General features: G+C 46.5%; 1 protein-coding gene across 1 annotated transcript; it reads left to right on the forward strand.

Moving 5' to 3' along the window:
* Positions 1–201: 201 nt before the first annotated feature.
* Positions 202–19,815, forward strand: DCSTAMP (dendrocyte expressed seven transmembrane protein). The gene is made up of 4 exons (XM_037048368.1): positions 202–243; positions 12,122–13,160; positions 17,770–18,078; positions 19,425–19,815. The coding sequence occupies exons 2-4, from the start codon at positions 12,135–12,137 to the stop codon at positions 19,497–19,499; spliced, it is 1,410 nt and encodes a 469-aa protein (XP_036904263.1). The 5' UTR covers positions 202–243; positions 12,122–12,134; the 3' UTR covers positions 19,500–19,815.
* The last annotated feature ends 8,087 nt before the right edge of the window (positions 19,816–27,902 follow it).

The raw sequence follows: 27,902 nt of genomic DNA on the forward strand, positions 1-27,902 counted from the left end.
CCATCCCATTATTTTCTAGAACACCCATTCTGAGAAAAACACTAGAAAGAAGTTGGTAGCGCCTCTGCATCGGCTATCCCTTGACAACATTAAATACTTAGTCATGTTGTGTGGGAAATAAAACCAGTCGATTCATAGTGATGTGACCCTTTTGTCAGGCCGGTTCCCTTTTTTTCTGTCCTATATCAGACTCCTGGCCCTCGGGAAGGGCATCTCTGCGTGCAAAGAACCTGAGACGAACCTGTAAGTAAACTTTTAGAGTACTCTTATTTTTGATGTTGCCTTTTTTCCAAGAAGTTGTTAAATATTAGTAAATTGGGATAAACAGTTGAGGCCAGAGGATCCTTTAATCCCACTCCTCCACCCTGGCAGCTCACCTGCGTGCAGAAATATCAGAAACTCTTTGTTAACGCTCCCCTGGGGGATGCGAATACCCTCATCTCAGGGAAGACCTTGGCAGGAATATCCCCCTAACAAAGCGGCTAGTGTAGACTTAAGCTTCTCCCCAGCCTTTGAGGAATGAATCACTGCTGGCCAAGTCCGGGTGGGGGTGGGTGAGGAGCAGGGCTGGCCAGTTCCCGGGGCGGAGAGCAGGATGCAGGGAGACAAACGGAATAGTTCTGTAAATGCTGTTCTGTTTACCCGGTAGCTTTCATTAATCTTTCCTTTCTTGTGTGAAGGTTGCTTTCACAGAGGAAGGCATTTGCTGGCTTTCCCAAGGCAAGAATGATTAAAACAAAGTTACGAGGGATTCATTCCACCTCAGACGGGGGGCCTCCGTGCCGGCTCAAGCTATTTTGGCAGGCTGAGAGAACAGGGTGTTCAGAACCCAATGATAAGTTTGCAAGAGTTTTTAAAAAGAGAAAGAAAAAGAGAGAAGGACGAGAGACGCTTTATTCTTCTTTTGTACCTCTTCCAGGCATGGGGTTCCTGTAAGATGCCAACACCCAGAGGCGGCTCTGGGCTCTTCTGGGCCTTGTTTCAGAGACTGAGGGGCAGCAGGGACCTTAGAACTGGGCTAGCCCAAAGGAGCTGAGGCCTTGAGAGGTGAAGTGACCTGTCCAAAGTCACACAGCCCTCCTGGAGGAAGGCAGGCTGGACCACCGGTCTCCCTGCCCATGCTCTCCTCCTATTCCACTCTGCCCTCTGTCCAGTTTCCTTTAAAATGAGTTTCCCATCAAGCCCCGAACACAGTGAGAGAGGCTGAGGGGTGTAGAGAAGGGGTCCCCGCGGGGGATCCGCAGAGCAAGTTGCAGGAGCACCAAATGAGTAGAGGGGTTGTCCATCTGGGTTTATTTTCCCCAGGGAGTCTGCAGACTGTATCTGTGTTTGAGGAACATGAGCCATTGGCTTCTGCATGGGGTGTATGGTCAGAAAGAGTTGGTTTCGCTTCATGGAAATGTTGGGATGTCAGACAAGGCAAATGCTCTACAGGTGGGGACAGAAGGGAGCATTAGAACAGCTCCCGGGGTCCCCATCTCCAAGTTCTTCCCAGAAGAAGGTCACATTGACTTCTCTTGCACTTGCAGGAGCAGCGAGCCCTTGGGTTTGTTTTGGCCAGTGCTGGAGGGGCACCGGTGACGTGCATCTTCAATATTCCCCGACCAGAAGGCTCCCAGGGTGGGCCATCCATTTGGAGGTTTGCTTAGGAGTGTTTCACGGCCCCATCTGCAATGACGGCCAGCTGGGCCTTGCATGTGAAGCATGGATGTGTTCTTTGCACCCTGAGAGTGACCTGTGCTCAAAACGCAGTGCTCAGGAATGGGGGTCTCCTTGTCTCCCTAACAAAGAGGCTGGACGAGGGGCTTTGGGGGTGGACATGATGGCTGGGAGCCCCTGCACTCCATATACCAGGGCTTTTGGTGTTGCCACTGACATTTAATATCCCCCCGCCCCCAGGGAACATGCATGAAGCCACTATGTACGCACCCCGCAGCTGGTGTCTGCTGGCATGTGCAGGCTTGATGGAGAAGCGTGGCCACTCTGTTTCCCGTGGCAACAGCTTAGCTCTGCATGAAAGCCAATAAGTGTGGGCTCAGGCTGGATACACAGACTTTGAGGCTCTGCATGGCTCCTGGCTTGGATGGGGGCTCCTCATCACCAGCCCTGTCCCTCTCCTTGTTCCTCCCTCCCACTCAGTCACACAAAAAGTGCTCCCCCCACCCCGGGGGAAGAGGAGACTGGGCTCAGCTTGTGATACTGTCCTAAGGACTCCAGCTGGGGTTCCCCCGCCTGGGATGTGGTACAAAGTGCAGGTTAGGAATCAAGGCAGGAAAGTGGCAATTACTCTTGGGATACGCTTTTGGTAGAAGCAAGAAGCAGGTACTTGATCCAGGGGAGACAAGGATGTTGAGTCAAGCAGTAAACATTGATAATGGAAGCAAAAGAAAGAGAAATTGCAGGTTAGAGGGATCAGGTTAGCCTTTTAGAAGCTGCTGGAACAAGCAATGGAGAGGGAGGGAGGGGCTTGACCCTGTAGCACAAGGGGGGGGGGGAATAAAATAGAGTTAGAGCTCTTTGGGCAAAAATAAATATTCCCAAGGCACAGAGAAAACCTTTATGCATGTGACTGAAAACTGGCCTGCAACATGATTTTAAAAATGTCCCAGGGGATCAAAAGAGGGAACGGTAATTCAGATAAGCAGAGAGGAGAAAGAATAAGGTGGGGAGGGAGACGGAGCAGAGACAGGAGGAGGCAGTAATGTGGGGATTCCCCAAAGACCCAGCATTGCAAACTGGCAACCAGTGGACAAAATCAGCCGGAGGGTTTAAAAATAATTTGAGCCTACCTTAAAAAAAAATCAGATGTCAGCTAAAGAAATCTAGATTTCTGGCTTCTCTTGAAAAAAAATCAGAAAACCTGGCAACTGTACCACCTTGTCTCTGTACAGTCTAGAAGAATATTTGCTGGCTGGGGGCTGCCATTCCTGGAGCTTAAATTGGGGCACAGGGTCTCCATTGCCCATCACCTCATGCTATTTAGTCCCCCGAACTATCTCCTGATTTCCTTCACTCTTTAAGGTGTCTGTGTGGCCCCTGTGGGCATCTGCAATGCTGAGTGCTGCCTGCACTGCTCTGATTTTTCAGCACAGGAAGAGCCCTGACCTTGACCCCCAGCTCAACAGAGTTGGGGCCAACGTCCGATCCCCTGACCCGGGGACCGGTGGCTCAGTTAAGAAGGAGGGTTCTGCAGCCTGGACCTCAGACCAGGGTAGGCCTGACACCAGGATGGGGACCTGCAGTCAGCGCTGGAGGGTTCAGTGAGGTGCTGGCAGGGGGAGTGGGGGACACCAGAGGCAGGTCACAATGAAGGGAGAGCTTATACCTGCACTGTCGAATCCACGTTTCAGGATGCGTGCATGCACAATTGGGATTCTGGGGGTGCATTTCAACACACTTAGCCTTTGTGGATGGATTCTCACTTCCTCTTCTGGGGAAGCCAGCCAGCTAGCTGTCCGTCATCCAGAGCTGTACAGCTCAATATGTGGACACCAGCCACAGGTGACTACTTAAATTTAAATGAATTAAAACTAAAGAAAGTTAAAAATTCACCTCCTCAGTTGCACTAGCCCTATTTCAAGTGCAAGTGCTCAGTCGACACGTGAGGTTAGTGCCAACTGTATCGGTCAGCACAGATACGAAACTCTTCCATCATTGCAGACAGTGCTGACCACTAGAGCTTGCTACCCATGTCTGGTCCTCAGTGGGGCAGCATCAGTCCCATCTGGGGCTGATGAGTTCCTAATGAAGTCATTAGGAACTTGAAATCTCTGATGCCTCTCTTGGGAATCAAAATCAGCATTTCAACAGGGTTCCTCCAGTGACTGCATAGTCAAATTGAAGAAGCTCTGATCGCTAAGACTTCTTCTAGCTCTAAAAACAAAATTTAGGAATCTGGGTGTCTGCTTGACAAAAGCTTTGAGAAAGAAATAAACAACCGTCTTGCCCAAAGCCTGATTCACTGATGTGCAGAGGATGAAGGCATGGGGCTGAAGATAGATGGGGAAAGCTGAAGACCAGCAGGACAACTGCCCCTTTGCAGGAGCAAGAGGGAAGAGACTGGCAGACGTCTGAAGGCAAAGCGTCAGTGCTGGGAAGGCGGTGCCAGCCAGTTCCTGTCCCTAAGCCTCTCATCAGCTGGGGGCATCCCATCCCTGCCTAACCACCTTCAGAGAGGAAAGGGTCTCCATTTCCTGTAGCAGCAGGTGGGTTGCCTCTACTGGGCACCTTTCTCCCCAGGGTGTGTTAAGGTGCTCCCTAAAGCTCTGCTCATTAAATCTCTGCAGGAAGGGGCGCAGGCAGGTGTTTCACTCAAGTAGGAAAAATGAGAAACCGAGATTGGAGAAGAGATCAAGGCCACATTCAACAGTGACAGGAAGGGCAGACCGGAACACCAGTGTCTGCGTCCAGTGCTCTCCTCCCCCGCCTGAGCTATAAAACAGGAGAGGTTGCTCTCAGTCCTTTCGCCCCGGAGAGTTTTGGTGACTTTTGGTGATGTGCTGTCTCCAGTACAAAAACAAAGGGGATAATATTAGAATTGTTGCTTGTTAAGAAAACATGGCCCTCTTACAGGACAAAATTGCAGTCATAGATCTTATTTAATTGATACTAGATTTTATTGCTGAATGTTAAAACTTTAATGTGTCCATAAATCTGTTTCTTACTTTCAGAGAAAGATCTGTATTAAGAACACAATGTACAAGAGAAGGAAAAAAATGAATCCTACAGGTACATTATTAATTTTTTAGGAAGCAAGCAAAATGGTGCCTCATAAAAGATAATAGAAAAAATTAAAAAGCTGAGCGAGATTTCTGATTTGCTTTGGAGAAAATTCCGTGATTTGAGACATACCCTTACAGAATCAACTGTTGCAATGCAGGAGAACACGTGAGCAGATAGGAGTGGGTTTGTGATATGCAGGTCGGTTCTTACACAGTCACTGGCAGACAGTGGGATGTGTTTCCGGCAGACACACAGTGAACTGAGCATCCTGTCACGTAATCGATTCATGGAACCTGAGAATAATTCAGGGGACAGGGAGCTGGCCGGAGTCAGAGAGACCTGGTCTGAATCCCACTGTGCCACCCACTCCGTGCCGTGGCTGACGCGGTCCAGGGAGCACTCTGAGCCTCGGTGTTCCCTGCGTGAAGTCCGAAGAGCACATGTCTCCAGAGACTGCAGGAGGATGCTTTAGGCAAAGTGCTTAGGACACAACAGGCAATGGATACCTACTAGTGTGTGAATTTATCAAATAATGGTTTGAGGTCAAATCCCGAGCCATGAAAAAGGGAGTGAACGGGGACAAACCTAAAAGGACAGGCAGCGCGTCCCGATCTGCTCTGGTGCTGGCTGTCCTGCCCCCTGCCCCCTGCTCACTGCCGAGGGCTCGAGTCCTCCTGTACGTGCAGAGAAGCAGGTCTGACGTGTGTTGGCAATGTTCAGGGAGGGGCCAGCGCATGGGGCCCCCCAGTGAGTTCCGGGGTCAGAGTGGTCTGGGAATTGGGTCAGTGCACAAGAGCACTGCCAACCTTCAAACCAGCCTCCAGTTCTGAAAGGAAGCAAGCTTGAGGGAGGAAGAACTGTGTGCTTTTGCTGGCCCCCATTCTAATCACTGCTCCAATTCCCTTTTCTCCTGACAAAGTAAAAACGTTCCCTTGGAGCATCTTGAGTCTCTGATAAGGCCAGTCCCGCATGGCAATGTCCTCTCTCAACACTTAATTTCTCCCCATACGTCTCTTTCTTTTTTTCTTTTCTTTTTACTTTTATTTTTTAAATATATTTTATTGATTATACCATTACAGTTGTTCTATTCCCCCCTCTTCATTCCCCTCCACCCACACACTCCCTCCCCCACCATTCTCCCCCCCTTAGTTTATAACCACATGTCTCAAGTTCTTTAGATTCTATATTTCCCCTACTATTCTTGCCCTCCCCCCTATCTATTCTCTACCTACTGTCTATGCTATTTTCTGTGCCTTACCCCCTCCTTCTCCTCCTCCCACTCCCCTGTTTCTAACCCTCCATGTGATCTTCATTTCTATGGTTCCACTCCTGATCTAGCTGTCCTCTTGGTTTGCTTTTGTTTTAGGTGTGGTTGTTAATAACTGTGAGTTTGCTGTCCTTTCACTGTTCATATTTTTCATCTTCTTTTTCTTATATAAGTCCCTTTAGCATTTCATATAATAAGGGCTTGGTGATGATGAACTCCTTGAACTTGACCTTATCTGAGAAGCACTTTATCTGTCCTTCCATTCTAAATGAAAGCTTTGCTGGATAAAGCAATCTTGGCTGTAGGTCTTTGGATTTCATGACTTGGAATACTTCTTTCCAGCCCCTTCTTGCCTGTAAGGTCTCTTTTGAGAAATCCGCTGACAGTCTGATGGGTACTCCTTTGTAGGTGACTGTCCCCTTATCCCTTGCTGCTTCTAGGATTCTCTCCTTCATTTTAGTCTTGGCTAATGTAATTATGATGTGCCTTGGTGTGTTCCTTCTTGGGTCCAACTTCTTTGGGACTCTCTGAGCTTCCTGGATTTCCTGGAAGTCTATTTCCTTTGCCAGACTGGGGAAGTTCTCCTTTATTATTTGTTCAAATAAGTTTTCCACTCGTGGCTGTTTCTTTCCCCCTTCTGGTACCCCTATAATCCGGATGTTGGAACGTTTAAAGATGTCCTGGAGGTTCCTAAGCCTCTCCTCATTTTTTTGAATTCTCATTTCTTCATTCCTTTCTGGTGGGATGTTTTGTTCTTCCTTCTGGTCCATTCCATTGATTTGAGTCCCAGTTTCCTTTCCATCATTATTGGTTTCCTGTGCATTTCCCTTCATTTCAATTAGTTTAGCCTTCATATGTTCCTCTAATTTGTGACTATAATCAACCAGTTCTGTGAGCATCCTGATAAACAGTGTCTTGAATTGTGCTTCTGAGAGGCTGGCAATTTCTCGGTCGCTGAGAGTTACTGGCTCTGGGACTTTGAGTTCTTCTTGCGCCATCTATTTGGCTGTTCGTGCCTGTTACGCAGCAGGATCAGAGCCCTAGGTGTTCACTATAGCAGGGCAACTCAGTCGCTGGGTTGTGACGCTGTATGTGGGGGTGGGGTCAGAGAGGAGCAATGGCGTCCCATCTGCCGCCTCCCACCGCCGCAGCCACAGGTGCTGCAGCTGCCACCGTCACTGAATCCACGTGTTTTGTCCCACTACACGTGAGTGTGCCACCGGCGTCAGCCCTCGCCCCCTGGGGCCTGTGTGGTCCGTCTCACTGTGCTCGAATGTGTGACCTCGGTCCGTCTGCCCCACACCCTGACTGGGTCCGGGCCACTTGCACGCCATGGTCTGAGGATCTTTCCTGCCCAACCCTGTTCTGCTGCTGGCTCCGCCCCTCTTACCGTCCCCGTTGAACGTCGGACTTCCGTATAATTCAATTTTCTGTTTTGTGGCTGTGTCTTTGTTCTCCAAACCTTTGTTGTATTCAGACTTGGTTGTGGGAGAAGGCACAGTGTTTTCACCTATGCCTCCATCTTGGCGGAAGTCCTCCCCATATGTCTCTTTAGTGCTGAGCACTTCCATTCAGATTACAGGACAAGAACAATAAGCCTCCTATATTATGGCCAGATGAATTTCCATAGGTTTGTTCCTAACCTCCCTGTTTCCCCATCTCATTTCTATGCTTTGTTAACTACATTTTCCCTGAACACAGAGGAAGAATCATGTCCTCACCCCAGGTTGCTCCCTTCATGCCCTCTAACCCATGCCTGGACACCCCACTCCCTGGCAGTAAGTCACTGGCTCGGACAGTATTGAGATACTCCATAAATCCAGCCCCATCGTATCTGGTGTGAGCGGACATTTATTTGAGAGGGTTTTGAAACGGATCAATGTCTTCACTGAAATCCCATACATATGGTATAATGCTCATTAGATATTTTCACGTCAATCAAGAAAGAAACATCTCAAATTGATATTACATTGTTCCAAACGAACCCAAATTCATCACAGACCTAAATCTGTGTGACTGACAGGGTGGTAGCAGCCCCGTAGCACCCGTGCTTTCATTATGCCAGATTTGGAGAAACAACAAAGATAATTAACTCAGTGACAAAATATTCTCGTTTCCTTTGTCACAATCTCAGGAGAGAACTGCACTCCGGGCAGGAGCAGGAGAGGAAAGACCTGGTTGTTACAGAGCAGAGATACAGTGGCCTCAAGCCAATGCTGCGTTTAAGTTCAGATGCCCCGGATATGCTTTCTGGTCTGTAAAACTGAGCACAAGAAAATGGACGACTATCAGAAAGTGATCTTACATAATAATGCAGTTCATTGAAATTTCAGCCTATCCATCAGCCTAGGGTTCGTTGCAACCTTTAAGCCCCATGACACAGTTTTGCTGCTCTCACCAAGGAACGACCGCTGGCTAATAAAGCAGCACAGAATTCTGTGGCTTAAAATAAATAAACGTTTGTTATCGAATAAGTATCTGTGATCAGCTGTTGGGCTGGCAAAGGGCTGGCTGGTGGAGGATGGTCTCTTTACAGTCTGGCGGTTAGCTGGCTCTTGGCTGAGTTGATGAAATAGCCTGGACACCTGTCCCTTGTTATCCAGCAGCCCGATCTGTGTATGACAGGCTGAATGATGCACCCCACCCCAAGGAGGCCCATGTCTGAATGCCCAGAACCCGGGAAAATGTTACCCTTTGTGGTACAGGCTACTCTACACACGTGCCTAAGTTCAGGATCTCGAGATGGGAGGTTTTCCTGGATTACCTGGGTGGGCCCATATAATCACAAGGGTCTTTATGAGAGGGAGACAGGAGGATCAGAGTCTAGAGAGAAGATGCAGGGGTGGAGGCAGAGGTCAGAGAAAGAAGAAGATGCAGCATTGCTAGTTGGAGATGGAGGAGAGCGCGTGTGGCTGGGAATGCAGGCAGGCTTCGGGAGGTGGGAGAGGCAAGGGAACCGGTTTCCCCCAGAGCCTCCAGAAAGAACACAGCCCTCTTGACCTGCTTTATTTTATTTTATTTTATTTATTTTTTATAATTTAAAACTTTTAACAAGATTTTGTTGATTATGCTGTTACAGTTGTCCCCAAATTTTCCCCTCTGTCCCCCCCCACACACAGCAGCCCTCACTCCCTCAGGCAATCCCCACACCATGTTCATGTCCGTGGGTCATGCATATAAGTCCTTCCGCTACTCTACTGCCAATACTGTGCTTTACATCCCCATGGCTATTCTGTGACTGCCTATTTGTGCTTCTCAATCCCCTCGCCTCTTCATCCATTCCTCAACACCCCCCTCCTATCTGGCAACCATCAAAATGTTCTCCATATCCATGATTCTGTCTCTGTTCTTCTTGTTTGCTTAGTTTGTCTTTTAGATTCAGTTGTTGATAGATTCATATTTTTTGCTATTTTATTGTTCATAGTTTTGATCTTTTTCTTGAAAAGGTCCCTTTAATATTTCATATAACAATGGTTTGGTGATGATGAACTTCTTTAGTTTTTCCTTGTTTGAGAAGCCCTTTATGTGCCTTTTGATTCTAAATGATAGCTTTGTTGGGTAGAGTGATCTTGGCTGTAGGTTCCTGCTTTTCATGACTTTGCATATTTCTTGCCAGTCCCTTCTAGCCTGCAAAGTTTCTTTTGAGAAATCAGCTGACAGTCTTATGAGAACTCCCCTGTAGGTAACTGACTGCTTTTCTCTTGCTGCTTTTAAGGTTCTCCCTTTATTTTTAAGCTTTGGCATTTTAGTTATGATGTGTCTTGGAGTGGGTCTCTTTGTGCCATCTTTTTGGGACTCTGCTTCCTGGACTTCCATGTCTATTTCTGTCACTAAATTAGGGAAGTTTTCTTTCATTATTTTTTCAAATAGATTTTCAATTTTTGGCTCTTTCTCTCTTCCTTCTGACACCCTATGATGCAAATGTTGAACCTCTTGAAGTTTGTCCCAGAGGCTGCTTACATTATCCTTGCTTTTTTGGAATTCTTTTTTCTTTTTGTTGTTTTGTTTGGTTGTTTTTTGCTTCCTTATGTCCCAAATCATTGCTTATCTCCATTTTGTTTAGTTCTTTTTCTGGGGTTTTGATCTGTTCTTTCATTTGGGCCATGTTTCTTTGTTTCCTCATTTTGGCAGCCTCCTTGTGTATGTTTCTATGTATTAAATAGAGCTTCTAAGCCCTGGCTGGTGTAGCTCAGTGGATTGAGCGCAGGCCTGCGAACCAGAGGATCGAGGTTCGATTCCCAGTCAGGGCACATGCCTGGGTTGTAGTCCAGTTCCCTGCAGGCCAACTCCCAGCAGGGGATGCACAAAAGGCAACCATACATTGATGTTTCTCTCCCTCTCCTTCCCCTCTAAAGATAAATAAATAAAAAAAATAGAGCTTCTATAGCACCCTGTCTTAGTAGTATGGCCTACTAAGTAGGTGTCCTTTAGGGTCCAGTTGCACAGCCTTCCCTATCACCCAAGCTGGGTATTCAAGGTGTACCCTTTGTGTGGGCTGAGACACCCTCCTTTTGTAGTTGAGACTTGATTACTCTTGGTAGGTCAATGGGAGGAATTTACTCAGACCAGTCATCAGCAAGGACTGGCTGTGACCACTGACCACCAACTTCCACCTTCCATGGAGGATCAGCTGTGTAGGGGCAGGATAGTGATGCTCCAACATGGCCCGTAGGTGTCCACTGGGTGTATGAGTCCTGTGATTTTCCAGGTGGTTCAGGCCAAGGTCAGCCCCCATCTGTGTTTTGCCTGGGGCCACCCTGCCTGAGCTATAAAGCTATCTGAGATGGGTGCTACTTGTGCTGGGCTTGGAGCTTCCCAGGTGAAGCCAAGTGGTGACTTTAGGCTGGCTACTGCTAATGCCAGGTCTGGGGCCTATTAGCAAGGGGTATGGGGGCTGGGGACTCATCAAGGCCAGCTGTTATTCATTTGACCAGATTTAGGAAGTTGAGAACCATGAGACAAGACCAGCCATTCATATAGATAAGTCCCTATCAACAGTTTGGGTGAGCCCTTAAATTGGGTCGGACAGAGCCTCAAGGGATCTCCAGGACAGGACAAACAGTATTAGCCAGGTTGAGGGATCTCAGATATGGCACCCATCTGCCAGCTCTGTGGCTCTGTGAGAGAGAGTCCAGAATAGAGACAATGGTCTCTGCCCACCTCTCTTTCTGGGGAAAAACTGTCCTCCAGCTCCCGCCTTGATGCCAGACATTTCAGTTCCTCCCTGAGTGCCACTGGTGCCTTTCAAGCTGCTACCCTGATGCTGGAGCTCAGAGGGAGTGAGTCTGAGTAAGTCTGTTTGTGGGTTCTTTATGAGGAACTCCTTGGGACTCCACGAGTTTCTTCCACCGACTCCATCCCTGCTGGTTTTTGCAGTTATGGGGAGTTATCTTCCTGGCACTGGAACCCTGGGCTGGGGCATGTGGCATAGGGCTAGGACTCCTCACTCGTGAGGTATCCTCCCTGGATTTTTATCCACCACATGTGAATGTGGGACTAGCTGGTTCTACGTCCCCGCCCCTCCTACCAATATGGATGGATGTGTTTTTTTAAACCTGTAGTTGTCAGACTTCTATTCAGCTTGATTTCTGGTGGCTCTGAGTGATGGTTGTTCTATATTTTGGTTGTAATTTTCATGTGGTTGTGTGAGGAGGTAAGCCATGTTTGTCTATGCCACCATCTTGACCAGAAGTCTGGGCCCATTTTACACTTCTGTCTCCCAGAACTACAAGAGAATAAATATGTGTTTTATAAGCCACTAAGTTTGTGGTAACTTTTCACAGCAGTGACAGGAGACTAATACACCTGAACTTGTTAAAAAAGTTAGTAGCAGGTTCCCAGAGAAGGGCATGAGTGAATCATAAATTCAGGACTGGCACACTGTCACTTCTGTCACATGCTATTGGCCAAAGACATCACAAGTTCATTCCAAACTCGAGGGTTGGATAAATAGACCCCACCTCTTGATGATTCTATTTATCTCACTTCTTGATGGAAGAAGGTGGTAAATCACATTACAAATGGGTACAGGGACCAAGAAGGGTAGTTGTAATGAATCTACCACCATGCCCTTTACAAAATGACAGAGGACATTCAAAAGCAACATCTGACCCTGGTCTCTCTCATTTTCAGGGCCACAGGGATCATGGGGGTCTGGAACTCGGGCAGCGATATCTTCCTAAGTCTTTGGGGAATCTATGTGTCTCCAAGAAGCCCTGGATGGAAGGACTTTATGCAACATTTGGGAGTTTGTTGTTTTGTTGCTTTCATTTCTGTGGGCCTCCTCTCAGTGGCCTTCTCCTGGTTTCTGGCCTCATCTGTTGTCTTCACCGCCTCCTGGGTGATCACGTGCGTTCTGCTGTCCTGCTCCAAGCACGTGAGATGTTTCATCCTTCTCCTCTTCCTCTCCTGTGGCCTGCGTGAAGGCAGGAATGCTTTGATTGCAGCTGGCACCGGGGCGGTCATCCTTGGACACGTGGAAAATATCTTTCACAACTTTAAGGGTCTGTTGGACAGTATGACTTGCAACCTAAGGGCAAAGAGCTTTTCCATACATTTGCCACTTTTGAAAAGGTACATTGAAGCAATTCAGTGGATTTACAGCCTTACTACTCACCTGAGTCTGTTTGATGATCTTGTTTCTTGGAACCAGACTCTGGCAGTCTCTCTTTTCAGTCCCAGCCAAGCCCTGGAGGCACAGCTAAACGACACTAAAGGTGAGGTCCTGGGGGTCTTGTACAAGATGGTGACCATGACAGAGACGCTGTCCTCCCTGGGAGAGCCGCTACTTGCCCTTGCAGGGCTTTTGCTGTTGCTACTTGGCACTGGCCTTTTCATGAAGCGATTTCTGGACCCTCATTGGAAGTTTGCAAACATCTACATCACCAGACAGTTTGTTCAGTTTGACGAAAGGGAGAGGCACCAGCAGAGACCCTGTGTCCTCCCATTGAATAAGAAGGAAAGGAAGAAGTATGTGGTCATCCCATCTTTCCGGCTCACTCCTAAAGAGAGGAAGAACCTGGGGCTGTTTTTCCTCCCCATACTTACCCATCTCTACATATGGGTGTTGTTTGCAGCCATCGATTTTCTGCTGTACTGGCTCATTTTCTCAGTGAGCAGACATTTTCAAAGCTTGCCAGCGCTGGAGTTTCACTTGAAACTGCACAGGGAGGTAGGCGCTCACGGGCTCTTGTCAGGGTGTATCCTGGCTGTTAGCTGGTCTCTTTGCAAAAGATCACAAACCTCCCAAGGCAGGGCAGTGTCTTACCACCTTGGATCTCTGGTGCCTGGCACGGTTCCTCCCACGTACAGGAGCCCATCAGATGTTGGTTAAATTGAAGTCCCTGTGTTAGAGGATATCATTCTGAAAACTTTTGTCACTGTGTTAGCTTCCTATGGCTGCTGTAACAAATTACCATAGAGTGTGTGGCTTAAAGCAACAGAAACTCATTCCCTAACACTTCTCAGGTCAGGAAGTCTGAAATCAGCGTTGCTAGGAGGACATCAAGGTGATGGTGGCAGACACATGCTCCCTGCGGACTCTGAGGGAGAATCCACTGTTTGCTTCTTCAAGCTTCTGGTGGCTGCTGGCATTCCCCGGCTGGTGCCTGCACCACCCCATCTTTGCTTCTTCTTTGCATCGCCTTCTCACCACTGAACGCAAAATCTCTCTCTGTCTTTCTCTGAAAGGATGCATGGGACTGCAATAGGGCGTACCATGATGGTCATTTCTCCATCTCAAGGTCCTTCACTGAATCACATCTGCAAAGTCCCTTTCTCCCCCTAAATAAAATCACATTTACAGATTTGGGGATTAGAATTTTATACTGTTGGGGGCCCCATCTTTTCATCTCCTACGTTCCACAGGCACTGAAATATGGCCCTAGGGGTCTCTGATGGGGAACGGGAAGTTGATTCTCAAGCAAGGGTGCCCGGCGTGAACCTAAAAGGCCAGATTCAGGGCTTGACTTCCTCTCTCCTCAGGCCCATCCTGCAAGTAGGCTGTGAGCACCTGCTCTGAATGAGAACTTCTTTTTTTGTGGTCCTGAGTCCTTCTCAAACAGGAGGGACCCTAATGCATCAGTGTAGTGTTTAAGAGGATGTTGTTTGAAAAAGGGCTCCTACGTAACCCCAAAATACAGCTGTTGCTAGGGCCATGGAAAAAATGGAACCAGCTACACTTTCCTTTTCAAACAGCTTAGATCAGTGCTGTCAACTTTAAGTTTGTTAAGAATCTCCTGGGGGTGAATGCAGAGCCTCAGGCCTCAATGCACAGAGATTCTGTTTTAAACAAGGGAGCCCTTTCAGTAAGCCCTTCATTCATGGCCAAGCAGGCGGTCCATAGACCACACGTGGAAAAATGCAGGTTCCTCAGGTGCTAGAGAGCAAGGACCTAGTAAGCCAGCGGCCCTGGTGCAGTATCTTCTCTGGGAGGTGGACAAGCAAACAGGCAAACTAGCCCAACGCTTTGGCCTGGCCCCTTGGATCCGACCAGACTGGGGTGAGGTCTGGGCAAGGGGATCATAAAAACTCCTGAGTAATTCTCACGTGTGGCCAAGATTGAGAAAGACTGGTCTAAGCCCACCGCCCAAGGGGTGGCGCCATCGAATAGAACCACAGAAATCTTCACTAGCCAAGACAGTCCGTCTACCTGAGCTTGTGCCTGCTGAGTCTTGGGGCATCTGCCTTCGTCCCCTCTGTTCTCACTCCTCTCGGCAACCACGTTCCAACAGAGAGAGCCGTGGTCTTGTGCCTCTCATCTCTTCTCTGTTCCCTTCATCCCTGTGAGAACTTGTGATTATGGGGTCATCTCAGAGGATCTGGGTAGTATCAGATTCTTACCGTATTTTTTTCCTCACTCAGAAATTGTGAAACTGAGCTAAATGGGACATACATGTGTGCATGCATGTGTTGTGTACATGGGTGTTCCCATGCTTGTATAGTGTGTGTGTGCATCACACAGAGAGAGAGAGAGAGTCACTCACACCAGGGTGGAGTGTGCTAGCCCAGACGGCTGCTTCTTCATGTCTGATTTCCCCTCTCTTTCTCGAGCACCATAGCTGGTGCCAGTGTGGTGGAAATCTCGGGAAGGGTTGCCAGCAAACCGTCTTTTGAAGCCCCACTTTGCCCATCTCTCTCCATCTCTGGGCTGGGATCCTCCTGCTGCTCACACACTTTGCCGCCCCTTTTCTTCTGGCTCAGCGGGTCCGTCCAGGCAGCTGCCCCTCCTGCCCCTGGGCTGCTTCTCCAGGCTGATTACTCTGAGCTCTCTGCGTCCCCTTAAGAATTTAGTTAATGACAAGAACCCTGTTGCTGTCGGTGTCTGGAGCGGAGTGGATGGTGGAAGTTGTGCTTCAGATGAAAGTCAAACAGGAATTTCAGGCAGGCTTGATCTGGGGGGGTGGCTAGTTAGAGGGCCTCTGTCCTCCCGTGCCCCTCCACTTGCCTCCTATTTCTATTTTTGGTCTCCCCTTCTCCTTCTTTCTCTTTTTGCTTCTCTCTCATTTATTTCTCTCAGTCAACATTCATGCCTGTTTTGTGAATTCTCGCTGTTTCAGACACAAGGGAAAAAAATGTTAAGTTCTGCCTTTGAAAAAAAGGCCCAGAAGCTTACCGATGGCAATGTCCTCACAAATAGATTTTTGGGCGTTGGGTCCTAGGGGTGCAAAAATGCCTGGACCCTGACAGCGGCCACGGAGGGGCTCAGTTCTGGAGGGGGAGGCCACCATGTCCACGCACAGGAATAGCAGGACAGCGGGTGCGGGAACAGATGCGAGGCCAAGGTGGCTGAGAGAGCTCCACCCAGACTTCCCCCGGTGGGGCCTGGTACATACACAGTGCCACCAGCAGAGTCCTCACCACTGGGAGTGCCTTGCCCTTACCCCAGGATGCCCTCGGAGGCTCCTGGTCTCTCCACCGCTGCAGATTTGTAAAGGAGAAGTAAGTAGGAAGACAGAGCTCAGCTCAAGGTTTTGCCAGTGTATCTCTCCTGTTTTCATACAATTTTAAATTAAGAAGAAAGATGGGGAATGACCTGAACTGAGCTTGCTGGATGGGTTAGCATCGTAAGACAAAAGAGCCATAGCTGCTACTCGTCGAACACCTACTATGCGTGTCGCGTTTGTCTGGATTAACTTTCCGGGACTGTCTGATGCCAGAGCAGGTTCTCTGTCTATTCCTCAGCACTGTCTTGGCAAACTGTTTACTTAAAAGAGGTAAACACACTATAAAACATAAGGGTACCATTTAGTATATTGTTCTGGATTTTGAGAGAGTCCATTTGTCTTCCACGCTACCCTCCACCAGCCCCGTACAAAAATATTGACTCAGTCTTTATGAAGCCCTGACTCCCAACTGCAAAATCCCCAGTTAGATTCCCAGACTAAATAACTTCTCCCCAGACCGAACACCCGCTGCTTTCTTATTGCAGGATTTCTCATCACTGACTCAATCAATGTGTTTGTTTCTTCAACACTATTAAACAGAGTGCATGCTTTTGCTCTGGGGATAGAAATCTCTCTCTTTAATTCTAGGCAAACTACCTTAATAAGAGAAGAGGCAACACAAATGCCTTTCATTGCTCAGCCACAGTGCTGGGGAAATTACAGATTTCATTCCACTTTTGTATAGAGGTCCCTGGTTTGGGATTTCCAGGTTCTACACAGGCATTAGAGTAGACCCACGGTGTTTGGTGTTCTCTGGGTGGGTTGGGTTCTTTCTGCATGGTCCTGGGCCCAGGACACTGGGGTGCAGTGGCGATAATTTACTAATGGCTCTAGTCTGTAAGGTTAATGCTCCATCCCAAAGGTGTTTAATTTACCCTGGGAGTAGTTTATTCACGGGCAGGATCTGGTCCATTAATTCCTGTTTTACCAAATTAGAAAACAAATCCAATGAGAGATTAAATGACTTTCTCAGGTCAGGGAAAAGAAAGAGCTGAATCAGCACACGCCTCTCTCATTGGTGGTTTGGCTGGGTGGCTGAATGTCATCTTCCGCCCTCTGCGTCAGTTTGCTGAGAGCAACTGATTCGTTCTCTTGCCTATAAGCAGGAAGGAATGCCTTTCTGGAGCATCCAAGAGATAAGAAAACATCCTATTTTGAGACCTCTAAAAATAGGACTTTAGAGACATCTTCAGTAAATACTATTCTTAGTATTCTGTCACTAAGAATAATTCCCGCTCCCCTCCAGCTCTAGAATGTTGACTTAGAACATAATGCAGTGCCCCTCTCTCCTTGTGACCTGGTAGTTTCATGGGGAGTGTATGTCTGGATCTCCAGGGGCTATGGTCCAAAAGTCTTTGCCCCCATTTGAGTCAAAACCATCTTTCATTAGTCCCACATGGCCTAGAGTATAGAAACAGGTGCTCCATAGACATGGGTTATGTGGTCACATTTGTTAGGATAACAGCTGGCTGATGTTAAGTGGATTTCTCTGCCTCCTCAGAGCCTTCAGAGGTCTCATGGGCACCGTGGATCTCCAAAGAGGGGACACATAGACAAACTTATGTGACACCCTTTTCAAGGAAACCTGTATTTCCACAAGCCCACTTTGGAGAACACTGCGGTGTTCTCCAAAAGGCCTCCTCTCAGCCTCTGCTCCAGTCACAGCTCGCAGAACTGCGACCAGCAGTCGCAGGAAAGGAACTGCGGCAGCCCCTGCGGCCCGCGCCCCCTGCCCGTTTTAAGACAAATGATGTTATGTGTCACAGGGCAGTAGTGACAAAGACAAGGAATGAGCACGAAATGGCACGGGTCTTGATTTTTATTGTTTTATTTTAGGAGCAAGGAGCTCCGAACGTCATCCATGATTCTTCTTTTAATGTATCTCTGTTTGAACCCAACTGCATTCCTAAACCGAAGCTCCTTCTGTCGACGACTTGGATTCCTCTCAGCATTATTCTTGTGATGCTGGTGATGCTAGGGCTGTCGTCCCCCTTTCTGATGCAACTGAAAATCCTAGTGTCCGCGTCTTTCTACCCGAGCGTGCAGGCGGAGCGCGTCCAGTACCTGCATGCGAAGCTGCTGCGAAAGAGGGCGGAGCAGCCGGCAAAGGAGGTACACAGGCCGCTGAACCTGTACTTCACAGAGGTAAGGCCGAGACGAGGGCGTAACCTGCAGTTAAGGACATTTCGAGTTTGAAGGGCAGAATGGAATTTCGAAGCATTCTTTATATATATAATTTATTTATTTTTAGAGAGAGGAGAAGGGAAGGAGAAAGAGTGGGAGAGAAACATCAATGTGTGGTTGCTTTTCACACTTCCCCTACTGGGGACCTGGCTGGCAACCCAGGCATGTGCCCGGACTGGGAATCGAACTACGATCCTTTGCTTCACAGGCCCGCGCTCAATCCACTGAGCTACACCAGCCAGGGCTCGAAGCATTCTTTAACGTCACATTAGGGTTATATCTTTCACACGGGTGGGACACTGGTGTAGATGGGGGAGTTAACAGATAAATGTGGCTAAGGCTCTTAGCTTTGTGATTTTAGGTGTCAGTCTAGAGCAAGGGTGTCAAACTCATTTTCACCAGTGGCCACGTCAGCCTTGCAGATGCCTTCAAAGGGCAGAATGTAATTTCAAATCATTAACAATTAAGGAGTAGTTACATTTACACAGTTCTAAAATTATTTCAGCCCTTCGAAGGCAACCTCGAGGCTGATGTGGCCCCCTGTGAAAATGAGTGTGACACCCCTGGTTTAAAGGATTCTACAAGATTGTCCAAACAATGATTGCAAGTATGTTTAATCATATTATAGACAGACTACTGGGAAGGCCCTTTGCAATGAATAAGGGGTTGCTTTAGCAGGTTAAGGATAAATAAATAACAGAGAGGGAAACTTTGCTCTGTTGGCTTGGTAAACTCTAAAGAATTTGCTCATTCTTCAGCATTAAAGTATATATATGATACCTATATCATGATATATATGTATATGTGATATACATGCATGTTTATACACATATATGGTAATATAATGACTTTCAGACACATAAAATAAATGCTTGTCAAAGATTTTATTTGACTTATTAATGAAAGAGAAAACAGTAAAAAATTCCAACCAATCTGAAGACCAATTCAAAGTGCACATACATGCAGGCCATCAGGAATACCAAAATTAATTCACTTCGTAGATCCAAAACTGACTCCTTCTGGAAGGGTGGTTGGGAGGATCAACTGTACTCTATGGGGTACAGTTTTTTTGCAGGTGCCTGAACGAGAATCCTTTGCACTGTTACTATCAGCCGTCTACAACGTACACAGTTAGGAAATAGCTCATGGGCAATGAAAGAGCGAGACAACCCACAAGGATGGTTGTTTTCTGGTCATTTCAGTCTTCTGCAATTTGTCCCGGCACCACAGCCCCATCACGAGAACTTTATGCCGGAGGCATTTGGAAGGGCTCTGATGCTCGTCCACCCACCTTGTTGTCTCTTCAGATTCACTTCTGGCTTCCAGTCCTGAAAGTGATTAGAAAGAAGCAAGTGGACACCACAGGTGATGGCAATCCCTGAGAGACCCCAGCGTAGTGTCTCGGCCTCCCTTCGCCAGCCGTTCTCCCAGGTCCACCGAGGGTGGTCCCCACCCATGCCGAGCGTCAGACAACTAACTACACGGCATGGTCCTTCAGGGCTGAGTTTGTGGCCGAACCACTTTTCTCCATAAAGGCCAAAGGGCTGGCGGGTAAACGGTTATGTCGTCTGTCCTCCAAGTGAGGGACATGATCTAGCCGGTGTCACAATATAACAGCACTATAACCAAGTCCTCCAAGGATAAGCCTCAGCATGGAGTAACAGTTAAAGAAAAACAAAACAAAACAAAACAAAAAAAGAAACCCCCCTGACATCTCTACTGCAGGCTCCCAAGCAAATGCCAAGGAGAATACGCATGCACAATGCCAGTAGAACACCTCCAGCCTGTGTCCCTTCTCTGCCCTTCTGGGTGTCTTTCATAGCATTTCCCTACCCCCGCAACTGTCTCTCCCCTCCTCCCTTATTCAAGAATTGTTTCCCAGATTCATCTCCAGCAGCTTCTAATTTCTTCTTTCCACCACCTCTGCTCTGTCCCCTCCTTTTTGGGATCTCTTTGTTTTCGTCTCCTACCAAATCTTCTAGCCACAGTGATTTAGGGACCACATTTATCAAAGTCATATGAAATGTTTGTTAAAATGCACACATCAGGTTTTTTTCCCCACTGTGTCAGTACATGCCCTATGTACGGGGGTCTCCTTCCCCTGTACTCTGAACACCGAGGAAGGAGAAAAACCTCTGTGAATGCTGGTTTTATTATCTTTAAAGTCCAAGAATGGATAAGAAATACAGAAACATTATTTTTTTCTTTTTAAGTTTTATTTTGAAAATGTTCCAACTTACAAAAAGGTTTCAAAATAGTACAGAGTTCCATTTACCCCTCACCCATCAGCCCCAAATGTTAAAATCTTACATAACCACAGCACAATTGTCAAAACCGAGTAAATGATGCTGAAAAATGTGTGACTCACAGAGTTCATTGAACTTTTCATCAGTCACCTCACTGTATCCCTCTTCTGGCCCTTGATTCGATCCAGGCTTTCACACTGCATCACGGTTCCTTAGTCTCTTCCAATTAGTAACAGTTCCTGACTCCTTCCTTTTTCTTTCATTATCTTGATACTTTCAGACAGCACTGACTAGTTATTTAGTAAAGTGCTCTTTGACTTGGTTTTGTCTGATGACCCATGTAAGCAAACCCAGATAGATAATGCCGTGCGGGCAAGAATATTCCAGAGGCGATGCCGCGCTCTTCCCGGTGATGTCCAGAGGTACATGGTGCTGGCGTGTCTCATTGCTGGTGAGGTTACCTGTCGGCCTCAGTTCAGATGGGGTCTGCCCTAGCGTTCAATTACTGTTTTCCCTTGTAATTAATAAGTATGGTCTCAAAGGGGAAATGCTTTGAGACCAGGCAAACCTTCTGTCTGTCATCCCCACTCCGTGCTCTGGTTTTAGCGTCTGTGGATGCGGAACCATGGCCACCAAGTTGTGGTTTTCCACTTTTGTATCTTCAACATGTCTCAATTGGAATTCTACCCTATCCCCAGGAGGAAACTTTTTCTTGAAGACTAAACTTTGTTTCAGGCACCCGAGTACGCATTTCACACATGCAACCTCATTTCTGGTTCATGGCAGCCCTGAGAGGGGGGACGATCTCCCCCATGTTATAGGTCAGGAATCTCACCCTCAAAGGCCCTGATTTAGCTGGCCTGGCGTGGGGCCTGACACTCACATGTTTCAACCTCTGGGTGATTCTAATTGGGCAGCCAGGACAAAGATCCAACATCCCAGCAAGTTTTACAGAGCCGCAGGTCCTTCCATTCAGGTCTTCACTGGTGAAATTGCTCTCACAGAAGGAGCCTAATTGGGAATGTGTCTGATTCAGCATTTCCCAAAGTGTGTTCCTGAAACCACGGTCCCTTAGTTGCTCTGCAAAAGGAGTCGTGTGATACTACGAAATCCACACCATCCATCCACCTTCGAACCTTGGATATAAAGCATGCAGGCACAATTCAAAAACTGTGAGAAAATTCTTTTAACCTCTTTTCAGGCAGAATGTCTCCAAATTACTAAATCATGGAATAAGTTTGCCAGTAATAACTGTTATCACCACTTAGGACCAGTTCTGCAGCCCATACTCTGGTAAAATGCTGACATAATTGGTAAAGTTTTGAATGAAAAAAGAATCAGAGAAGGTGAATATGCATTTATAGTTTTGGCTTGTTTGAATATTCTGATGATTTTATGCTTTATTGTGTTTTCTAAACAAATGTATATATTAATAAACTTATACAATGTGTGAATTTCTGCATTCACTTTGTATTTATTCCTCCCTGAGAGAAGGGATCTTCCCCGAATTAACTAAGACAAAGAATCAACTGCTCAATTTTTAGAGGAGATTGGATGCTTCTGCCTTTCTAAATCCTGCTAATTAACTCACTTATATCTGCCTAACGACAGCAAACATTTTAACAGGGCACAGAGAAGGTGTTGGTGATGCCCACACAGCCCCCTCCCCCAGCCCCCAGTCCTTGCCTTGACATGTTTCCAGTGTAGTCAGGCAGAGTGACAGATGCTTAGGTAACGAGGGACAGTATCCAGCAGCTTCAGGCGGCACCTTCGTGGGACCGTGACCAGTTTACCCTCTTTTCTACGAGGAGGGCACTAGAGAGGTTGGTAAAGGGGATTTAGTCTTCTTTAAGTTAAAATTACTTTTTTGAAGTAGCAAAATCTCTTGTTTCCACCGGCTGACTCTGACCAGCTCACAAGGCTTCTGCAGAATGTCCTCCTGTCCCTATCTGTCAGGCGAGCTCGTCCTCGCGCTGGCCTGGCCCCTTGGAAGGACAGGCTGGAAAGGAGGTGCTATCACAAAAGGTGATTTTGATCTTGAAAATAAGATTCACACTTGCTCATTCGGACCAGTCTAACTCGGGAGATAAAGTGCTTGTGCAATTGCAGCGGATCCACTTCAGATTTAAATGAATGGTCAGTTAAACTTTTTGAGACATCTATGGCACAATGTGCTTTGTTAACCTGGTGCAGGCAGAAAGATACGGCCCAATGTAACGTAATAGAGCTTCCTTTGTCACCTCTAATTTCAACGGCTTATAAAAGTACATTGCATTGTAGTCGAAGTCACTACTTCTCATTTCATGAATCCCAGTGTGGTGGCTGTATTCTGTGAGCCTTTGGGTGTCATTCTGTTGTCCTCATTGATTCTGTATCTGATGTCTATTGTGTTTTTCCGTGACAGTAAAACACCATCAATTCCAAACACCTTCATGGTCATAGGTCTCTTTTACGGTTCACCTTGGGATGTTGAACATGGTCTTCTTTTTTTAAAATATATTTTATTGCTTATACCATTACAGTTCTATTCCCCCCCTTTATTCCCCTCCACCCTGCACACCCCCTCCCCCACCATTTCCCCCTTTTAGTTTATGACCACCTGTCTCAAGTTCTTTAGATTCTATATTTCCCCTACTATTCTTGCCCTCCCCTTAACTATTTTCTACCTACCGTCTATGCTATTTTCTGTCTCTTCTCCCCCCTTCTCCTCCTCCCACTCCCCTGTTGCTAACCCTCCATGTGTTCTTCATTTCTATGGTTCCACTCCTGATCTAGCTGTCCTCTTAGTTTGCTTTTGTTTTAGGTGTGGTTGATAATAACTGTGAGTTGGCTATCCTTTCACTGTTTATATTTTCATCTTCTTTTTCTTATACAAGTCCTTTTAGCATTTCATATAATAAGGGTTTGGTGATGATGAACTCCTTGAATTTGACCTTATCTGAGAAGCACTTTATCTGACCTTCCATTCTAAATGAAAGCTTTGCTGGATAAAGCAATCTTGGCTGGGCTGTAGGTCTTTGGATTTCATGATTTGGAATACTTCTTTCAAGCCCCTTCTTGCCTGTAAGGTCTCTTTTGAGAAATCTGCTGACAGTCTGATGGGGACTCCTTTGTAGGTGACTGTCCCCTTATGTCTTGCTGCTTCTAGGATTCTCTCCTTCATTTTAATCTTGGCTAATGTAATTCTGATGTGCCTTGGTGTGTTCCTTCTTGGGTCCAACTTGTTTGGGACTCTCTGAGCTTCCTGGATTTCTTGGAAGTCTATTTCCTTTGCCAGACTGGGGAAGTTCTCCTTTTTTATTTGTTCAAATAAGTTTTCCACTCATGGCTGTTCCTTTTCCCCTTCTGGTACCCCTATAACTTGGATGTTGGAACGTTTAAAGGTATCCTGGAGGTTCCTAAGCCTCTCTTCATTTTTTGGAATTCTTGTTACTTCATATTTTTCCATTTGGTCATTGTTTTCTTCCTTCTGGTCCACTCCCTTGATTTGAATCCCAGTTTCCTTCCCATCATTATTGGTTTCCTGTGCATTTCCCTTCATTTCAATTAGTTTAGCCTTCATATGTTCCTCTAATTTGTGACTAAAATCAACCAGTTCTGTGAGCATCCTGATGACCAGTATTTTGAACTGTACATCTGACAGGTTGGCTGTTTCTTGGTCACTTAGAGTTATTGGCTCTGGGGCTTTGAGTTCTTCTTGAGCCATATTTTGGTCTGTTTGCACCTGTTAGGTATGAGGAGCAGAGCCCTAGGTGTTCACCAGGGTGGAGCAACTCAGTCGCTGGGTTGTGACGCTGTATGTGGGGGCGGGGTCAAAGGAAAGCAATGGCGATCCAGTCTCCTGCCTCCCGCCGCAGGGCCATGCAGTCTGTCCCACTGCACGCGAATGTGTGACCACGGTAAGCCTGCCGCCTTGCGCACTCACTGGGTTCGCCTGCTGGGGCCATCTCACTGCTCACTCCTCTGCTGGTTTATCTGCGCGCAAATGTGTGACCGTGGTCAGTCTGCCCCTACCCTCACTGGGTCCGCGCTGCTACTCCAGCTGCCTGCGTGCCTGGGTCGGGGGATCTTTCCTGCCTGACCCCGCTCCGCTGCTGGCTCTGCCCCTCTTACCGTCCCGGTTGAACGGTTCGTTGTGGTTGGACTTCTGTATAGTTCAGTTTTCTGTTCTTTGGCTGCGTCTTTGTTTACTAAACCTTTGTTGTATTCAAACTTGGTTGTGGAAGAAGGCACAGTGTTTCCACCTACGCCTCCATCTTGGCGGAAGTCCTCTTTTTTTTTTTGAAGATTTTATATCTGCTGTTTTCTCTGTTAGAACCTAACCAGTCCTGATTATATTATGGGGTATGTTGATGTCTTACACATTATGCGTTTTTGTCTTATTTCCCCCGAGAGAGAAAAAAACAAACATAAGAGAGTAAGAGCTAGCTTCCCCACCCAAAGTCAATAATAGTGACAAAGACCATTGAAGTTGTTTTATTTAACATATGCTATAGAAGAGATAGGAACTGGCTAAAAAAAGTGAATGTGGGTTGACTGTGGATATATATCTGTATTTAAAAGCCTGTTATATTGGTCCAATATAACACACAATGGGGAAGAAAGATTTAAATTAATAGGTGGCTGAGACCCCCAAACTCTCAGGGTTCAGAGTCTCTTTTGGTTTTAATCACCAGTGCTTTGTTGCAGTGACATTTTTTAAAAAGCAGGGGAGGGAGATGGATAACAGGATACAGAGGATAATCGCCTTTCATCACCCCTAAACCTTGGGCATCTATAAACCTCAGCTTTACAGTGAGAAAGCAGAAGAACTCGGAGCGAACTTGTCAATTGAGGTCTTTGTGTAAATGTAAATGGAAAGCAAAAAAGGCAATGATAGGAACAAAAGCATAGCTAGCCGCAGTGACTACATTTAAGGCAGAATATGTTTGCATCCCTCAACTGGATGCCGAGGAAACGCACAGTGTGGCCTGGGAGGTGTCCCACCCCCACCTCGTTCAGCAGAGACAAGGAACACTGTGCTGATGGCCCTCAGCACGGGGCCGAGGAAGAGGGCAGGCTTAGGGGGTGCACAGGGGGAGGGTAAAGCCTGACATGGAGGTGCCAATGTCAAGCCACTTATTACCCAAAGCCAGCTGATCATCAGAATTGCCTTTTGAAGGTTAAAAAGTAAATAAAATTACAGGTCCCAAACCTAAACCAAGATATACTGAGTAACTTGCAGGGGTGTCCAATCTGGGGCCATGGGCCGCATGCAGTACAGGATGGCTGTGAATGCGGCCCAACACAAAATTGTAAATTTACTTAAAACATTGTGAGATTTTTTTGTGTGACTACATGTCACAATGTGTTTAACATGTGGCCCAAGACAACTCTTCTTCTTCCAGTGTGGCCCAGAGACGCCAAGAGGTTGGACAGACACCCCTGGAAGAGCCCAGGTAGGGTCCTGGAAATCTGTTTCCTAAGGGACTTCACGGTTGCTTGAAATGATTCAGCAGATTTTGTAACCACGGCTTAGAGACTGCAGCAAGGCTCAGAGAGGAGAGATTGTTGGTTTATTGTAAAAAAAAAAATGAAACCAACAACCACATCTGTGCAGTATCTACGTAATTAGTATTGTGGATATACACACAGGACTCCCACTCTAGCTGATGCTGAAGGAACTATTATTCCATCAAGTTTCTTCAACAACACAGAATACTAATTGTCAAAACTGCATTGTTCTCCTTTCCTGTGATCCAACCCCCACACTCGTGTAAACGAGCACCTGAGCAGCACACAGCCAGTGTGGCGTCATAAATTGGACACTTTTTTAAAGATTTTATTTATTTATCTTTAGAGAGGAAGGGAAAGAGAGAGGGAGAGAAATACCAATGTATGGTTGCCTCTCGTGTGTCCCCTGCTGGGAACTGGCCTGCAACCCAGGCATGTGCCCTGACTGGGAATCGAACCCCGACCGTGTGGTTCGCAGGCCCGCGCTCAATCCACTGAGCTACACCAGCCAGGGCATAAATTAGACACTTTTAACAGGCAGCTAACTATTTATCAAACATGATTTGGTACCCAATATTATCTTTTAATTAAATTATTTCAATTTAGGGGGTGGGCAATCACATTTTTAAAAAATAGATGTTAACCTTGACTTGGAAATTACCTGGTAGAGTAGGAAGAGGAGATTGTTAGAATGGGGAGGGCTGGACTCACACCTTAGTTCCGCTAAATCTCCGTGACATCAGCTTAGGCAAGCTAGCTCTTATCTCTCTGAGCCTCCATTCTTTCTTGTAAAATGGGGCTGAAAATAGGAACTTGATATTATCTTTTTCAGAATTAACTGAGATGACACATACAACATCTCCCCAAATTAGATAAATAAGGGTCAGCTCTTTCCTTTTCTTTTTCCATTGTTTCCTGCCCAGCCCCAATTCCTTTAACTTTTAACAGCAGGGTCTGCTACAAAAAGAATTTTTTTAAAAAAGGGTTTCATCCAGGCTTGATACACAACAGGGATTAGCAAACTTTTTGTGAAGAGACAGCCAATAAATATTTTAAGCTTTGCAGCCACAGGGCCTCTGTTATAAGTACTCACCTCGGCCACTGTAGGGAGAACGCAACCACAGGCAGCGAGGAAATGAAGGGGAATGACTGTGTTGCAATAAAACTGTATGTGGAAAACCAAGCGGCAACCTGGACTGGCCTGCCTAATGACACAGGAAGACGTTTTAGAAATCCATTCAAAATCAGAAAAGAAGTGGGTCCAAAATTCTTCCAGCTAAATGACTTTGCAACAAAAAGTCCCTTCACCTTTCTGAGCTGAACGTTCTCATCTGTAAAGAGGAAGGAGCCAGGCTGTGGGATCTTGGAGGAAGCTGCCCTCTTTCATTCTTTGGGGGACCGCAGCCCCCTAGAGAGAATCCCCAGTGGGCTGACACTCAGGTTTCAGCATTTGATTTGTTTGTTCTTTCACGGTTGATCAATGAGTCATAAAGAACAACAGAAGCTCTTGGGTCCTAAGTATGATTTTATTTGATGAAAAAAGGAAAAAATAACATTTGGCCAAAATAAATAGTCTTTTTTTCTACAGACACAAATGCAATCAGACCACTTATTAAATTCTAAATGCCGTAGGTAATTCCAGACTGTTTGAAGTCAGGCTGTCATGTCAGTGGCTGAGGACCTGGAAATTGAAGTCTCGTCTCTCCAAAGGGAGCCAGGCACTCACACTAAATGTGATACATTAATTAGGGAATGAAAGAAATAGATCAAAATAGATCAAATAGAAATAGATCATTGTTTTTCTGGAAAGAAACCACTGTGAAGGTATGTCTGTACTGAGACAAGGATGCTATGTCTTGCAAACGGAAATGCTAATACATACCAAAAAATAAACAATACAGTGTTTCAAACATGCAAGGAAAGAAAAGTGTCCAGTTAGAAAAGAGAAGAACTGACTTCTAATTCTGGCTTTGCTACTGGACTAGCTTAGCCAAGGCACTTCCTTCTTTCAACACAATTCAGTCCTTCATAGAAAATATTGTAATA

Source organism: Sturnira hondurensis, unplaced genomic scaffold, assembly GCF_014824575.4.
Source record: "Sturnira hondurensis isolate 20B ecotype Veracruz unplaced genomic scaffold, ASM1482457v3 Scaffold0006413, whole genome shotgun sequence".
In the NCBI taxonomy this organism is placed as follows: domain Eukaryota; kingdom Metazoa; phylum Chordata; class Mammalia; order Chiroptera; family Phyllostomidae; genus Sturnira; species Sturnira hondurensis.

Coding starts and splice junctions, on each gene's coding strand:
- DCSTAMP (XM_037048368.1), top strand. CDS start 12,135: ATGGGGGTCTGGAACTCGGGCAGCGATATCTTCCTAAGTCTTTGGGGA. Junction 13,161..17,769: donor ACTTGAAACTGCACAGGGAG/GTAGGCGCTCAC, acceptor GTTTTATTTTAG/GAGCAAGGAGCTCCGAACGT. Junction 18,079..19,424: donor TGAACCTGTACTTCACAGAG/GTAAGGCCGAGA, acceptor TTGTCTCTTCAG/ATTCACTTCTGGCTTCCAGT.